The sequence below is a fragment of the Danio rerio genome, chromosome 25, assembly GCF_049306965.1.
Source record: "Danio rerio strain Tuebingen ecotype United States chromosome 25, GRCz12tu, whole genome shotgun sequence".
Classification (NCBI taxonomy): Eukaryota; Metazoa; Chordata; class Actinopteri; order Cypriniformes; family Danionidae; genus Danio; species Danio rerio.
Genome location: NC_133200.1, coordinates 17,658,834 through 17,677,377, shown reverse-complemented (window position 1 = coordinate 17,677,377; position 18,544 = coordinate 17,658,834). Strand labels below are relative to the sequence as shown.

The 18,544-nt window shown below is 34.9% G+C and overlaps 1 protein-coding gene across 1 annotated transcript; it reads left to right on the top strand.

Annotated features, from left to right (window-relative positions):
• The first annotated feature begins 1,580 nt into the window (after positions 1–1,580).
• Positions 1,581–10,917, top strand: galnt8a.1 (polypeptide N-acetylgalactosaminyltransferase 8a, tandem duplicate 1). Its single transcript, XM_021470663.3, has 11 exons — positions 1,581–1,902; positions 1,990–2,224; positions 4,735–4,901; positions 5,079–5,262; positions 5,791–5,988; positions 6,178–6,292; positions 6,382–6,567; positions 6,665–6,802; positions 6,904–6,999; positions 9,773–9,940; positions 10,082–10,917. Exons 1-11 carry the CDS (start codon positions 1,731–1,733, stop codon positions 10,214–10,216), a joined length of 1,794 nt encoding a protein of 597 aa, XP_021326338.1. The 5' UTR covers positions 1,581–1,730; the 3' UTR covers positions 10,217–10,917.
• The last annotated feature ends 7,627 nt before the right edge of the window (positions 10,918–18,544 follow it).

Sequence of the window (18,544 nt, the reverse complement as noted above, 5' to 3'; positions counted from 1 at the left end):
TTCATTTATAGTATAATACTTACCTTTGAATAAGCTTTAATGTGGCATTACTTGACTCCTGGTTCACAAGGTTAAAATAGTGTCAGGTTAAAAACAAAAAAGGACCAAAAGTGATACTTCATTAAGTTTTTTTTTTTTTTTAAGTTTAGCATATCAAACAAAAAAACACACACACACATACTTATTCTAGATATGGTTAGAAACAGGTTTGTCAAAAAACAGGCTCAAAACAATTCTCAATAAAAAGTGTAAAATAATTGTAAAAACTAAAAATAAAACAATAATAAAGTCGGCAACAAAAAAAAGTCAGATTATTTACTTAAAATGTTCAAGAAAACAAACATTTCTATTGTCCTTATGAATTCACAGTTAGAAACACAGCTCTGAAAAATACTTAGCAACAAAGTCACAACCTGGGACCTAAGAGTAGAGGTTTGCAAATCCCTGTGATGATTCCTGTGTAGGTTATACCTAACAGGAGATTTATGTGTAAAAAAATCTGCTTATTTGCCAAAAAGACTGTACATTATGGAAATAGGCAATATCCAATGAATAGATATACTTAAATAAAAGTAATGTAAGAAGTTATATGAGGAGAGGCTAACTATCTAACAATGTAGCCTTCAAGGACTCAAGACAACAACAATATACCTTATTACACAGACTTGCAAACCCTCAAAAACATTTGAACACATTTTACTTACTGTATTTGTGGATTAAAACATCAGACTCTGCGTCTAAAATGTTAAACACAGAAGGGAGTATTTAAAGTAATCAAACACCTGGCTCCCTTAAAGGACCAACATATTCTGAAAACACAATTTTCAAGATTTTGTGTTTAAAATAAGACAGACATCCTGTGTATGTGTGTGTCAATGTCTAAAGCATTGTTTTTTGCATTAAGATAAATGCAATATATTTTATATATATATATATATATATATATATATATATATATATATATATATATATATATATATATATATATATATATATATATATATATATATATAGCACTATAAAGCATCAGAGTAGATGAGACAGTAATGGTTGAACAGTAATTTACCATTTCACAGTTACCTGTAATGGCTACATAAAGTAAATTACTGTCACTTATTCTTTGCACTACACAATTTCATACAAATCCTGCTCATTTTATAGTCAAATACTGTTTCCTGTTATTACAGCAAAACACTGGCTATTTTACGGTTATTTACTGCATAATCTACAGTAAGGGTTAAAAGTGTAGTTGTCGAAATGATTGATGATTGCAGAGTATTTTGTTGTTTATATTACTATAGATGTTGTTGCCTATTAGCATGGCAAACAGAATTACCACAAATGATTCACTCAAGTATGTTACTATAGAATGGTTTAAATACTTTACTGTATTTACTATAAATTACTATAGTATATTTTCATAATATATATTAAATAAACATATTTAAGAAAAATCCTGAAAAGATTTGGAACCACTTAAAGGTGAGTAAATAGTAAGTACATTTTCATTTTTGGTCTGAACTATCCCTTTAAGTTCGACATTAACTTAAACGTTTACTGCAGGAACTTTGACTTTATGCGACTTTGACTTTAATCAGCAATTGCTTTAACCACTCCCGTATCTCAGAGATAAAGTGAACACGCTTGTTGGTATAACTTTATGAGCAGGCATTCATATACCTTTAGCTAAGGGTTTATACTTAATTATCACAACCACAGATGTTTTGAAAATGAAAATTGCTACAAGAGTTGGCGTGTTAGTTATTGGTTGCATATTGTATAGTCTCGTGTACATGTTTTTTATCAGACCTGAACAGAGTAAAGGCAACAGGTTACAAAGGGCAGAAGATCTGGATGTTCTTCAAAGACTGAAGAGAATAGAAGATCAAGTTCATCATTTAGGTGAGTTTGTGCACTTTACATACATTCTGAAAACAAAATTAATGGCTGAAAGTTTAAGTAAATGGTTATATACTGTTCCTGGTTCAGCTCTAGAGGTCAGAAGTCAAAAAGTCAAAGAGGCTCCTGTGGGACAGAAAATTACAAAGAAAACTGAGGTGAAGAAGTTGTATCCGAATTCACCGCTCTTCAGTTCATGGGGAGCTGAACTGACAGAGGAGGAACAGATGGAAGCAGAGAAACTGTTTCAGGAGTTTGGATACAATGTTTTCCTCAGTAACAGATTACCCTTGAACAGAACAATCCCTGATACTCGAGACCCCAGGTAACTGTTTTGGATTAATATCTTCTTTGGATATTAGTTTCACATCAATACTCAAGTCACATGATCCTTCAAAATGCTTTGATGATTTGCAGATTTGGTACTTTTCCTGTGTTTATGAATATTGTTAACTTCTGTCTGTGTGTTATTTATTTATTATAACATATCATACTGTTTATGGTGATATATAAAAGGTGTCTATATTGTAAAAGTCAACGATATGGCTATTTTTTTAAAGGCTGCAGAAAATGAATACCTGACTCCAATCGCTACATTGAGGTTTTATGAAGGAAAGCAATTGGTCTTGTCACACAGTGACATTTCTGCACAATGTTTTTGGGTGCACTATCCATTTCATCATCCATGTTAACCCATGTGTGCTGCTGGGGATGTTTACATGTGCTCTTGGGTGATTTTGAGTCTTAATTTAGACACAACATTCTCTGTGTTTCAGCAAATGGAATGGTTTTTGGTGACGAATCTTATTTTGACACACATTTTCATAAAATGCTTTGAAAAAAAAAAAAAAAAAAAAAACAATCTGCTTGTTAAGTGTGATGCCACACAAAGTGGCTTCCGTGTCCAAGCGCTTTATAAAACTGGGGTGCATTTCCCAAACAACGACGTAATTTGCGGCTGAACTATCATAGTACGATGCATCAGTTGGGAAAAGAACGATGTAGTGACGAGTGTTCCCAAAACGCATAGTTTCTCTGTCGCAAATCCATCGCTTGAACTACGTTAGTTATATAAATGTCCATAATGACGCTCTAAACAGGACGGAGAAACAACTTCTTAAGAGAAGAACCCTATTATTTCTTTGTGCAAATGATATTGTTCTACACGCACATGCATTTAAAATAAAATCCAATATTAGATTTGTTAAAAACATGCACTCGCTTTCTACATTATTTGAAATATATGTAAATGGCACATACAGTACAGGGCCTGTGTTTTCTTTACAAATATTATTAAGAATATGACATATCCTATTCTAAAACATAAAATCACTTATAAAAGCTAACACGTATTCTAATATCATATATAAATCATGAATAAATAAAGGCTATTTATTATAAAATGAAATTTAACATTTATTATGTATTAGAAATGAAAATATATATATATATATATATATATATATATATATATATATATATATATATATATATATATATATATATATATATATATACTTTAACAGAAATATTAATAATATTAATGATGAGGATGATGATTATTATTATTATTATCAAGCATGATATTGGTTTTTTTTTTAAAGTCTACTTTTATAATTTGACACTTGTAATCCACTGCAGAAAATTCTAACCAGCAGCCCCATGTCATTTACAGACAGTACAGATACTTAATAAATAACCTACTTTAAATGAAAAGAATTAACATATGCTTTTTGTTTTTACAAGCTTTGGAGGCGTAACATAAATTCCGCTTTTAAATATTAGGTCACCTATAGCTTTCCCTTGACGCTTTGTTCAAAATGACATCAATGTTTTCAAAGTGTACTGCGAAGGGATCACAATTGTAAACAAGAAGATCGCTAAAGCTGAACTGTAAAAATTCTTTAAAAGCAAATTATACCTACAAGAGAGAGGACTTTACTTTAATGCTTTTTTATTTTTAATAATTCCAACTTTGAATTCTAGAATGTTCTAAATGAAAAGGGCATGGGGGGATAAGCGGGAATAGAACACAGCCAGGAACTATGTTTCTAACTACAGCTCCAGAGCTGTAGTTGCGAGTGCTCAAGTTTGCAACGCAGTCTGCGAATGTTTGTTAGAGTGTCGAATTTGGGAAACACTAAGTCAATAAGTTATGTTTGTAATGACGGAACTTGCAACCTTAGTTGGCTAACGATTGTTTTGGAAAACGCACTGTATGATAAATACAAAATCGTTGTAATCCTTTTGAAAATCACGATTGCAATATATATATATATATATATATATATATATATATATATATATATATATATATATATCCATGCCTAATATCCAATGGCCAGAAAGTGATTAACCTTTTATAAATTGTTAAAAATATTGGTCCAAAGACTGTTGTGTAAACCATGATTTTATATATAAAATTCCCTTTAATGTGTGATATGACTTAAAAATGGTCATAAATGAATATTTTCTCAGTTTAAACGAGTAGCGGCTTAGACCCGGAAACAGTATTCCATACGTTATAACATTCGGATACACTCTGGGCAAATTTACTACTCTTTTTTTCCCCCAATAAATTCGTGGCTATTTTTGCTCTATTGACTTCCATTATAATGACAATTTTATATTGCTAAGTCATGACACCATAAAATCATGCATTCTAGATTGTCGGTGGTTTTCCCTTCTGTGACGAATTAAAATGTTTTATTTACTGTTGATCATCATTAGTAAACTTTAACAATCCACAAGGATTAAATAAAACTTTTTTTTTACTTTTAAAACTGAAGTGTACATTGAAATTCATTGACATGCTTATCTGTCTTATGATTACAGATGTGCTCTGAAGATCTATCCTAAGGACTTGCCAACCATTAGTGTGATTCTGATTTATCTGAATGAGGCTCTGTCAGTCATTAAAAGAGCCGTTCACAGCATCATTGACAAAACTCCTGCTCATCTGCTAAAGGAGATCGTCCTGGTAGACGACAACAGCTCTAATGGTGAGTTTTACTCAAATTGTTTGCTATATTTCATTTATTCAAGCAGTACAATTAAGACAATGGATTTTCAGATCATATATTTGCAATCATTTTTAGGTTTTCTTTAAATAGTTGTTTGTGTGTTATGTATGAATCTGAGTTTCAAAAGTTAAACTTATTGTAATCACTTCTTTACAGAGGACCTGCAATTGCCTTTAAACAAATATATTGATCTAATTAACAAAGCTAAACCTGGATTAATCAAGAAAGTGCGACACAAAAGGCAGATGGGTCTGGCCAAGGCAAGAATGTCAGGTTGGGAAGCTGCCACAGGTCAAGTGGTCGCCATTCTGGATGCCCACATTGAAGTTCATAAGGAATGGTAAATCATACTACAGTCTTAGTAATACAACTGTCCTAAGACCCTGGTAAACATCAAACGAAAACGCAGAACAAACTAAAATGATGTAATTTTGAAAAAACAATCCAGCCAAAATTACATTTGTTTCGAGTTTGTTTCAGCAGTTTGAAACAGCTCAACCAAAGTAAACACTCTGTGAGAGGGTCTACAACACTCTAGGGTCAAACAACATCTAACACAACATCAACAAGTTGGCAACATGAATATACTTGATGTTCGAGTATCAGAGCTGGTACAGATGTATCCACGCCTGTATGATTTCTCTCAGAGAGATTTTTAAAGACTCGGTGGGGGTCACACACTGGACAAGAAGAGCCACTGTGTCACTTAACATCTTTTAAATTTCTAAACATTGATAGAAAACAATGTAAAAAATGTTTCTGAACTTCTTTTTGCCCTCAAACGAAGAATAAAAAGGAACATTGTTTGAAGTATACCGGGCCTTTACTGTTTCTGCAAAGTTTTCAGTTGACTGTTTTGTTGTTGTAGGGCAGAGCCACTACTTGCACGAATTAAAGCAAACAGAACAACTGTATTGTCACCAGTGTTCGACAAAGTGCTCTTTGACACACTGGAGGTTATTAACTATAATCCTGCTGCTCATGCTTTTGACTGGAGCCTTTGGTGCATGTACGAGTCCTTTCGGCCAGAATGGTACAAACTGAATGACCCATCAGAACCAGGGAAGTAAGTGGTGCCACTTTTTAGAGCAGTTTCACTTTCTGTAGTGCATTTTGAATGCTTGTGAAATGCTTTTTTTACTTGGTTGCTTATTTTGTTCCTAAATAAATCAGTTTTTTAATTAATCAGTAGTTAAACCATGCAGAAGAATAATTGGTTGAATAAAACTTACTGGTTTTTATCTTAAATTTTTAGGAGTCCCTCAGTCATGGGTATCCTTGTCGCTGATCGTCAGTTCCTGGGAGAAATTGGAGCACTGGATGATGGAATGACAATTTATGGTGGTGAAAATGTAGAACTGGGAATACGTGTAAGTCATTACTATACATTGTGGTGCCAGAAATGTGTATAAAAAGTGATTGGATTAAATTGATATTCTATATTTAATAACTTAATCAGGTCTGGCTCTGTGGTGGGAGTGTTGAAGTGGTGCCGTGTTCAAAGATTGCGCACATTGAAAGAGCACATAAGCCTTATTCACCAGATCTCAGCAAACCCATGATCCGAAACGCATTGAGAGTGGCTGAAATCTGGATGGATGAATATAAATCCAATGTGAATATTGCCTGGAATCTGCCTCTGAAGGTAACAGTAAACATTGCTTTGAGATTCGTTAAATTTACAGTCATGTTACTAATAATTAGATTTGTATTCTGGTTAATAAAACAACTGTTTCCTAAAGGATCATGGGATTGATATTGGTAATGTGACTGAAAGAAAACAGTTACGTGAGAAACTCAAATGTAAGCCCTTCAAATGGTATCTGGAAAATGTCTATCCTCAGCTTGACAGATGGGATGGCATAATGGCTTATGGCACGGTAAGCATAAAAAAATCTTCTGATATACACAATTTCCAATCAAAGAAGATGTTATTTAAACTAATTACCATTGAATTGCTGCTGTTTTTGCCTTACAATAGTTGAAGAATGACATTCTTGAAAACTTTTGCATTGATCAAGGACCTGTTCCTGGAAGTGTGCCTATTCTCTACGGATGTCATTACTATGAGCCTCAGGTATACTGTATATGTATATTTTACTGTGTGTAAGGAATAATCGATTACGGCTGTTAAATTGAAAAAATAGAGGCAATGCTGTCACTGGTGTCAGTTATTCCACTTATACTATGGTTAACACACCTAAAACACACATCTTTAGAAGTGGCATTTCAAGACATTTGTCAATTGTTTTGTGCGTAGTATTTTTTTGCACTTACTGTATCTTATCCAAAGTCTTCTGTCTTATTTATTTATTTGATTTTGTTTGGCAGTTGTAGGCTGTAAAAAAACTCAAATAATTGGGCATAGAAATATGGAAGTGTAATGTGGTCAAGACATGCCTTGATATACTTGAAGTCCCTGTGAAATCAATGATGTTTTTTAGATGTCAGCAGGGGCGTCGCTAAACTTCATTTACTGTGGCACTTGCTCCAGTAAAAATCACCAGTGCCCCAGTAAATGCTTTGAGATACGATTTACTTTATATGCAAGTGTATTTATTAAGAGTGGTAATCCCAGAATCAAGACTTTATTCTCTATGTGCAACCAGACCAACACTGGTGAAAGCAATGTAGTTTAATCACAAAGCAAACTGAGCATGTGCGCAGAAAAAACTTGTCCTACTTATCGCTGACGCGCTGCTCTGCTCCCGGTCCGGTTGTGAACATGCACGCCGAAAAATAGCCATGCCGTTCATGCATTGTGAAACTGGTGTAACAGTCTGGCGTAACAGTCTTTGTTGCAGAGGTGTCGGCACGCAGTGAGTTTTGCAGGTCGACAAAACAAAGTTTAAATAATATGATGGTGATCTTATGGCCCCTGTTAGATTTTTTTTTTGGTATGAAGCAGAAAGGAGAGATGAAGTCGGAGATTCAACTTAATAAACCTAATTCTCAGCCTTGAGTGGGTCTTAGACAGCACACAACAGATAATTCTATAAAACATCTTTTTTTGTATGATTTCATTTTAATGAAATTAATATTCATGCAAAAGATTTCCTAAATTATCTTAGCATCACTCCAGTTGTGTCTTTAGATTGTTTTCCAGTTACATTTTGAATTAATTTGATATTTATTTAGAATAATAATTATATAATACAATAGTACTGTTATTATATATATATATATATATATATATATATATATATATATATATATATATATATATATATATATATATATATATATATATATTTTTTTTTTTTTTTTTTTTTTTTTTCGAGGGGGTGCTGTGCCCCAGTAGAGCTTTATGTTTAGCAGTGCCCCTGGATGTCAGTATTAATATGTTAGTCTTAAGGATATCTACATGAGCCAGTGTGCTCCAAAACAGTGACAGATATTACATTTAGAAGATATAAATAACCAAAGTTTGCAGTTTGTCACTTCTGCCTAAAGGCATCAGCAATTGTTTTGATATAATACTTGAGTTTCTCATCAAATCTTCTGACCAATCAAATGTATCTGATCTGTCTCACCCCCTAATATGCTTTTGATTTGATGGACTCTCTCTGGCAGAGCTCTAATGAAAATGAATCACTATTGGCTGTTTTTCAGTGCACTTCACATGACTTTTAAATCGCACTCAATAGAATGTTCATCAGCCAATCAGGATCAAGCATTCATCACTGTACATTTTGAGTACATTGGGGGAAATCACTATTTTTCTCAGAAAACACATTTCTATGGGTGCTGTTGACTTTAATTTTTTACCAGATGTTGGTAACAACCAAAGAAATTCTTATATGCAAAGAAAACAATATTAATTAACTTACAAATTACGTTATGTGAAATAAGATTAAATGACCCAGGGGAAAAGTATTGAACACATGATGGAAGGGAGGTGTAGAAAGGCAGTGAAAGCCCAGGCAGCAGCTGAAATCTCTCAGTATTCTTCAGCAACCCTCTGCCCTTCATTGTAAATTAGTATCAGCTGCTTCAGTCCAACATCTACATTATCAGGATGATGAAGATGAAACAAGGGTGGACATTTCAGCAAGACAATGATGCAAAACAACAAAGGAAACTCCACACATAGAGAAAATTCTCTGACCCAGCTCTGGCCCACACAATCACCCTTAGTTTGACCCACATGCCGCAGTGAATTACAGTACATGACTGGACCAAGTCTGGCTTCCAGACAAAGGCCAAACATTGATCATGTCTGGGCCAAGTCTCAGCCAAGTTAATAACCCAGAATTAGTCCAGATGTGTTGGTGTGTCACGACTGCAATTAAATTGATAAACCCATGAAGCACTGGGCTTTAGGCACGTTATCGGCATGCTATTTTCTCAAAGCGACCTGATTGGTAGTAACTTTTTCTTTACTTAAAAATAATTCAAATGTGGGTCAAGATAAATCAAAATTATGAGGCCCACATATATATTTTAAACATCTGCGCCAAATACTACATTTAACATCTGGTCCAAGTCTTGTGTGCCACCTTAAAGACGATGCCACCTCTGCTAAACCTGGGCCATGTTTGGCCCACATGCTGTATGCCAGTGCTGGATAAATGCCTGCTGTGCCAACTTCATGCCAAATCTGGGCCAGAAGTCTTTCCTGCCTGGGTCTAAAATGAAAGAAATCAAGCTGTAGAAAGGCCCAGCCAATCGCCTGACTTGAATTCAGTGGAAAATAAAAATTAAAAAGACCCACAGAACATCAAGATTTTTACACTCTGCTGAAGTCTGCTGAATAAGTGTTAAATACTTATTTCCCCCACTGTAATTCTAAATATTTGTTACAAGCAGCGACATCCTCAAAGCCTTATTTATGTCATCTTCTTTCACAGTATTGTTTTTACAACCAAAATGGAGAAATCTACATTGGTGGCATTAAATCCCACACTTATAATTCTAACCGTTGTCTAACGGATCCTGGCAGTGGAAGCACACCGGCTTTACATAACTGTAAAAATGCACAGGAGAAAGGAATGAACATTTACTGGGACTTCACTCAGGTATGGTTCTCGTGCATTTCGTTATTGTATTTATTTCGATTGAATATTTCATGCTACCTAGCTTTGCGGTGCTAAATATGCTCAGTTGATCGTTGATATAGTCAGTGAAGCTTAATGTCATTTTTTCGGATTTATCTTTAGGGAAATGCAATAAGAAATAGAAAAACAAACCGATGTCTTGAGATCGGCCAAGGAGTGGATTCATACTATACCCTCATTCTGCAAACATGCACAGGACAAAAATGGACAATTCAGCATGTCATCAAAAACCTTTAAAGGGAATTATCACACAAGTAAAAACATTGTCAGGGGAATCAATGTAAAATAATCCTCAAAACAAAACATAAAAGAGATCATTGCAGATATTAATTGCGATTGGTTGAAATGTACTTGATTTGATGTTTTGGTATTTTATAAAAGCAATAGGTGAATTTAAAGGAGTTAGCATGTGGCAAAAAAACTTACCTGTTGAGAAGAAACTCCTACTTTCTGGAAGTAAATCAACAGCCATATTTTGTCAGCTCTGTAAAAGGATAGCATCCATCCTACTGTTATCGAAGAAAAAAACTGGCCAGGAATATCAGCATGTTGCATAAACCTGAAGGGTTTTACGCTGTATCCTAACTACATTGGACGCAACACGATGAAAGGTATCTGTTCCATGTTAAAATAAGTTTTGTCTTAACCATCAGTGACACGCAAAATTTCTATTTTGAAGCAGGTTCTATTTTCTGCCTCTTCGCAGCAAAACAACAGCATATTTTACTATGGCAATTTTTACTTCTGGTACCAATTATGTGTTTTATTCATGTGTTTAAAATGCTATCAATGTGAGTTTGAATATCATTATATGTTACATTTATTGCCATACTACTGAAAGCAGCAGTAGATACTGTAGTTCACCTCAGAGCTTGAAAATAAAATAACTAGCAGACAGTTTGAAAATGAAAGTCAGAACTGTCTGTCACTGAAAACAACATCAGTCACTCAGCCTATGTATTTTAACAATGTTAAATATGTATTCATAAGATTATAATCTATCATTGCTTTGGAATTTAAATTTTTCTGTTCTGTTTTCCACATTGCATTTGGTACAGAAAGACAAATAGCTTGTCCCACTTATTACACAGCTACTTGCCACAAAATGTAAAAATTTGACACGAAATATAGTACTGAGCTTTATTAGTTAATCAATGCTTTGAGTAGTGCATACCCTAACCTACGTATTATTCAGAGACAAGATGGCACCAAATAGTCAAAATAGTCAGGACTATAACAATCAAATAGTCAATGGCAAAACAGAGAAGCATATACATATGAATGTGGATGTATGTATATGGATGTAAATGTACTGACTGAGGGTCAAGATGATTCGAAGTAACAAGATGAGTCTGTGTTACTATTTTCAGTGGTTGTTATCTTGAAACAATATGTCTTTGTTTGAATGCTTCGACTGACAAGTAAGAATATCAGTATTCCAGAGAGCCATGTAATAAATTAATTGGATGTGCGTAAAATACAAATCAGCACATTCTCAAAAAGTTAACCAATCTTTTGCTCTTCAGTGTTTGAACTCTCAGTAATGATTCAATCACACTGAACTGAGCTAAACTGAACTGAACTGAACTTAAACACTAAAAACTGAACTACACTGTTCCAGTTACTATGACCATTTATGTGAAGCTGCTTTGACACAATCTACATTGTAAAAGCGCTATACAAATAAAGCTGAATTGAATTGAATTTAATCTTTTGGGGGAATGTGAATCTTGAATTCCTAAGGATGTGCAGTGATGTTGCATCTTGGAAAAACCCAATGAGAGCAAACATGTTCCAGGATGGAAAAGGGATCAGTAAGTGGCATATATATATATATTTATATATATATATATATATATATATATATATATATATATATATATATATATATATATATATATATATATATATATATATATATATGTGTGTGTGTGTGTGTGTGTGTGTGTGTGTGTGTGTGTGTGTGTGTGCCACATACTGATCCCTTTTCCATCTTGGCATCATGCAGTTGCATTTGCTGCTGCAATTTAACGGCTGCACATCCAGAATGCAAATCTCCCGTTCCACAACATCCCAAAAGTGCACTATTGAAATTAGATCTGGTGACCTTTTTCCAATCTTCTATTGTCCAATTTTGGTGAGCCTGTGTGAACTGAGCCTCAGTTTCCTGTTTTTAGGAGAGTGGCACCCAGTGTGTCTCAGGAATGGCGAGAGGGGTCTGGATGCAGACCTGGTGCAGTGCAGTCTGAGCTGCCTCCAATGCTTTTTAATAGGCTTACCTAACCCCACCCCTAGCCATACCCCTCACAGTGACTTCACTTGCTTCTATTCAGTGCATTGTTTGACGTGTTGTGCATTCAGAGATGCTCTTCTGCATACCCCGATTGTAACAAGTGGTTATTTGAGTTAATTTTGCCTTTCTTTCAACTGGAACCAGTCTGGCCATTCTCTTCTGATCTCTGGCAGGCACCAACAAAACACAGAATTGCTGCTCACTGGATCTTTTCTCTTTTTCAGACCATTGTCTATAAACCCTAAAGATGGTTGTGCATGAAAATCTCAGTAAATCAGCATTTTCTGAAATACTCAGATCAGCCCATCCGGCACCAATAACCCTGCCACATTCAAAGTCACTTAAATCACCTATCTTCCCCATTCTGATGCTTGGTTTGAACTGCAGCAGATGGTCTTGACCATGTCTACATGCCTAAATGCATTGAGTTGCTGCCATGTGATTGACTGATTAGAAATTTGTGTTGAGCATTTGGACAGGTGTACCTAAAAAAGTGGCCAGTGAGTGTATGTTTAAACCCTCTCAGGAATCAGCCTGTTATTGCAGCCACACCCAAACTTTCACTATTGGCTGAGATGAAAAGAGACTGGCTAATATAGATAAACCAAACCACCATAAAATTAGTAATTCTACATCTAGTGTGTTGATGTTACATGTTACAAGTTAAATGTTGAAGGTGCAGTAGGTGATTGTCTTCAGAAGCATTTTTAGTTGTGCTGGTTGAACGTCTCTTCACATTCTAATTGTATCGATTAAAGTAAATGATCTAAATGTATTTATATGTATTTTTATATTTTGGGTAAGGCATAAAACTAAAAAATGTTCATTCAATTAAAAGGAGTCGGGCCGACATCTCTCATAATTCCAATAAGTAGGCCAAACTGTCTGTCAGATTTGAACAACCACGTAGCCTTTTGACACAGCTCCGCAGACTGCTGCGTGTTTACGAGCGATCAGTAAAAACCTGCTAAATCAAAACTTTTTAAAAACTTGAATCAATATTATAGTTACCTTTGCATACTGGAGAAATAATGACAACATGTTTGAAGGATTTCTCGTAGACAGGTAACTTTAATGTACTGTTTTTTTAACTGTTTTAGCTTCACGCAAAGCTAGTGTGATGTTAGAGGTTGTTGTTACAATTGGGTTATATCTTCACAGAAGTGTTGCTCAGGCACTAAAATCTTCAGATGAAAGATTGATAAAACTATTTTCAGTTTCATTAGAGACCTTTTACGGCATTGATAATGTTGCTTTTAACCTTTAAAGGTGCAGTAGGTGATCTTCCACATTGCTAACAGCTTAGCATAAATCTCTGAATCACAGTCCCTCCCCTGCCGTCTAGAGCCACACCTCCTGAAACACGAGCACCGCAAAAGAACCCTCTCTCATGTGCTAAAAGCGACTAGTGCTTGTCCGGTGGCGTGCAAGTGTAGCGTACAGTCCATAGACAAAACTACGTATTGATTTTATAAAGGGGTCTGAGTCTCCTCTGCGTGAGTTTACGACTTCTGGTGCCACAAAGTTTGTGTCTCTGTGACACCTCTAGAGGTAAGCCATAGATGGGTGACTAGAACTTCAAAGACATTCCTGTCTCCCTCCCTCCTTCCACACACACACACACACACACACACACACACACACACTAGGCTCTCAACGCTGAAAAGGAACTCAGAAATCCTGGATCAGCCCAAAAATAAATGTTATGTTTTGTAAACTTTGTATTTCATCTCTGACTTTTCTTACATGTATAATCCCTCATATAACCTGTATGCCTTGTACTTTTAGGCCTTTTTAAAGCATCAATAATGTAAGGATGTGGGAATTATGTTGATGTACCTTTTAAAACTGCAGTGTTTGGTACCGATAAACTCCTCCTGACATTTTACAACACAAGATGCGAAGCGCATGATAATAACTCGTACAACATGCATTCTTTAATGCCCTGAATTAAAGACCATCCTTAGGCTGCGGGAGGACCCTCAATTTGCATATAAGCAGCCTAGAGACAAAGGAAAGTTTTGCGCTCAAACTTTGCCCTGAAATCATTGGTCGAGCATGCAGAAAGGGGTGTAACGTGGCCCACAGTTAAAACCCATCTGCTCCTAAAAATCAGCGCAGAACGTCCGAAAAAGAACTCTCCAAGAGGTCGCCCCCTTGAGTGGGCGAAAGGCTCTCCTGTACCCGCGTGGCTCATCCGAGCACACATTTTCTTATTTTTCCAGCAAAGTAAACTCTGTTTAAGTTGCAATCGCGTTTCCTGTGACCTGTATTGCAAACTCCACGCATCAAGGAAGGACATTAAAGGGACTTCCAGCACATGGGAAGAAACTCGCAAAGAGAGAGAGACCGCAAACCCTAAACTTCAGGTATTTTAGCTATGTGAATAAGCTGTGCCCCTTTATCAAAAAGGTGTTTTTTTATAATCTCGGTGATCCTTAATAGTGCGTGTAACTGTAGATTTGTCACTCTTTATCTGAACTCTCTATTTCCACGCTATTCTGTTTCTGTCTGTTATATGTTCTATAGACCCTATATAGCCTATCTACATTCAGTATGCAGTTGTTCTATGTTTTATGTTATGTTTGTGCGTTTGTTCATTATATGTCAGATTAGTCGATAAACCCCATTTTAATCAAATTGATTGCATTCATTTCCTCACAGAAAAAGTCACTGAAATTATAGATTCCCTTGCCTAGCTGCTAGTAAGTTGATCAAAACTTATACATGATTAATCTACTTCACAAGTAGTAATAATTGCCTTTCTAAATGAATAGATCCTTCATTTAGCGAGCAGCGAGCGAGCAGCGAGTTCTGGTTATATTTATTTGTTCAAATTAGCAATAAATTAATCCAGAATGTTAATGATTAATAATAGTTTGTTATTGTTGATAATTAATATTCATAACCTGAGAGTCCGCTCGGCTGAGCGGGCGGAACCATATACAATTATATATTTGTTTAACCAAATTGACAGAAGGTTAAGCCGGAATATTAATGATTGATAATAACTTGTTATTATTGATTATTAATATTCATAAACTGAGCTAATTTCCCTACACAAGCCAAACTGACATGCTATTTCAGAGCAAATATTTGGAGTTGCATGGTAAACAATATAGGGAGAGACTAGGAGGAATAGCGGTATTTACTATGTTTTGTTGTTAAACTAATTAAAATCTACATCACGATGCTGTAAAAGATCCCTTATGAAACTAAAAAATAGTCTTATCAATTTTTTCTCAAAAGATTTTAGTAACTGAGCAACACTTCTGTGAAGATATAACCCATTTGTAAAAACAACATCTAACGTTACATTAGCTTTCCATGAAGTTAAAACAGTTTTAAAACAGAACATTACCTGTCTAAGAGAAACCCTTTAGACATGGTGTCATCCTTTCTCCAGCCCGCAAAGGTAAATCCAATATTGAGTCAGGTTTTGAAAAAGTTTTGATTCGGCATGTTTTTGCAGATCGTGCGCGCGAGTTCTCTCTCTCGCAGCGGTAGGCGGAGCTGCGTACAAACGGCTGCACAGTTATTTAAATCTGCTTTTGCTGACAGACAGATTGAGCCACTTATCGGAATTATGGGAGATGTCGGCCCGATTTTATTTAATTGGATGAACATTTTTTTGTTTTATGCCTTACCCAAAATATAAAAAAATACATATAAATACACTTATATCATTTACTGTAATCATTACTATTAGACTGTTAAGAGACTTTCAACCATCACAACAAAAACTGCTTTTGAAAACAATCACCTACTACACCTTTAAGTTCCATTGGCAGTAAATGCTAACAGAAAGTTCCTATATATGTGTGAAGACACTTAACTAAGGAATGCCACTGCCTTGAGGCAAATGTTGAGGTTAATGTGGTGTTTGACAAGTTCTGGGTCACCTTGGATTTCATAATGTTTTGCATATTTTTAATGTTGATGTTTAGGTGTATCTGACATACCAGACAAAATCAATGCAAAGTCAAGCATCAGGCATGATAAAACCGTCTATACTTTCTTTAACTTTTTAAAGTTGCACATAGGTCAGGTGACAGTACTTACCACTGAGCCACGTGCAGCCCTTGGTTAAAGTTACGTCACCATATTTCCTTCTTACTTCAGACAAAGGTGATACAAAGCATGCAGATATAACAAAACCTAAATCATTCACAAAGCCCACACTTTTGAGATTGCTTGTTTTGAAAGGCTTTTTTTTTTCTTTGATTTTATTGCTTTTTGATTTATTGCATTTGAACAAAATGTGATGAAAACGTCTATGTGATGCTTGGCAGGAGAAACACAAAATTAAAATGTTGGTCTTGAAACCAAAATAAACGCAAACTTCTCTTTCATAATTATAAGCAAACAAAACTAGCACACAACAGACGAGTTCTGGCAATGAACTGAAAGAGAAACAGCTTAAAAAGACAAGCCTATATATTATATACATATAAAAACACAGGTGCAGACACTAATCAATCAATGACCAAACAAATAAAAAGTAACCTTGGAAACTGAACACAGGCAGCCATGAACGGATCAAATTGAAAGAAAAGTAAACCAATAAACAACAAAGGAGAATGTCACAACAGAGCGGGGGGTGCCCAAAGTTGGTCCTGGAGGGCCGGTGTTCTGGAGAGTTTAGCTCCAAACCCAATCAGACACACCTTAACCAGTTAATCAAGCTCTTTTTTTTTGGTATACTAGAAACTTCCTGGCAAGTGTGTTGAAAGATGCTGAAGCTTAACTATGCAGGAGGCGAGCCCTTTAGGACCAACTTTGGGCACTCCTACTTTAAAGAGATAGATAAAAATTTAGTTTAGTTTGAATTTACTTGCTGATTAAAAACTATTAAGGTATAAAACATTTTCAATAAAATTTCAACATGGACTTTTATAGCTGTATGAAAGATCGTCCATTTGGAAAGTATTAAGTAAATTTCATAATGCTTTAGTTTATTATATTTTATTTGTCAAACTGTTTAATAGAGACATTTTTTATAGCTGTAGAATCGTATGCTATATTCTTATTCTTATAACCAATAGGTCCAGACAGAATATGCGGACTTTTATTGCAGTTTCTGCACAGAATTTGGTTAAAAATCTGCGGATTTATGTGGAATGATTTTGGGAGTATTAAAACCAAAACCTTAATATATTAACTAAAAAGTAATACCTTTTGAACTTGTATTTAATTTTTACAATGCAAATCTAATTAGATCCACTTTATTTGGTGAACAAAGCAAGTCTTCTATATAATATCTCTACTAAAAGACAGAAAATATTACTGTACAAACTGTAATATAAATAAACTATATGAACATTTACATATTAGTCAATAATTATACTGAAATTAGTTTAAAAACTGAATAAATATAAATATACACAAGTAATTCCGTGTGGGCCTGATAGCACATAATGGTTATAATTTCACCAAGACAGAGAATTACATTGTGTCCTAACAACACGCAGTGTTGGGGAGGTTACTTTGGAAATGTAATAGATTACAGATTACAAATTACCCTATTTAAAATGAAATGAGTAGTGTACCGTTTCAATTACTTTTCAAAAGTAAAGTAACTAATTACATCTGATTACTTTTAGATTACTTTTAAATTTCTAATGGATTTTTTAAACTAAATAATTTTTTAAGCATTTATACTAAGCAGGTGTGGCCTTGCAGCTCTCTGTTTACTGTTCTAATCTTTCATCACTTGAATTGAGATTATATTTGACATGATCATAGTATATAATAAGATTATAATTTTCAAGTACAGCTACCACAAAACCAGACCTTATAACAAAAATTAGTTTACTGTTGTTACAAAATCTAACTTTAACTTAGTTGTGCAGGGTGATTTTTGTGGCATTTGCAATTAAAAAAATACATCTAAGCTATTTTTGCAATTTTCACGCACTTTCCATGCACTTTTAGAGGCGATATGTTAATTCCCCCATAGGTGACGGGTCTAAAACGTGCATACTTGCTGCTTATTACACACACATGCATGCTCAGCTGCTAAACATCTTTAGGCCCAATCCCAATTCTACCCCTTAGCCCTTACCCTTACCCAATTCTCTTTAGCTTGAAGGTGTAAGGCTAAGGGGAAAGATGGAAGATCTCGAGAACTCCCATGCTATCTAATGAACAGATAGTGATTGCTCCTAAGAGATAACTTACCAGGAGCATGTCTATGGTGCCGATATGGATTAGTCAATTAAGTTAAGTTGCATGTTTTTGGACGGTGGGAAGAAACTGTGAGCAAGGGGAAA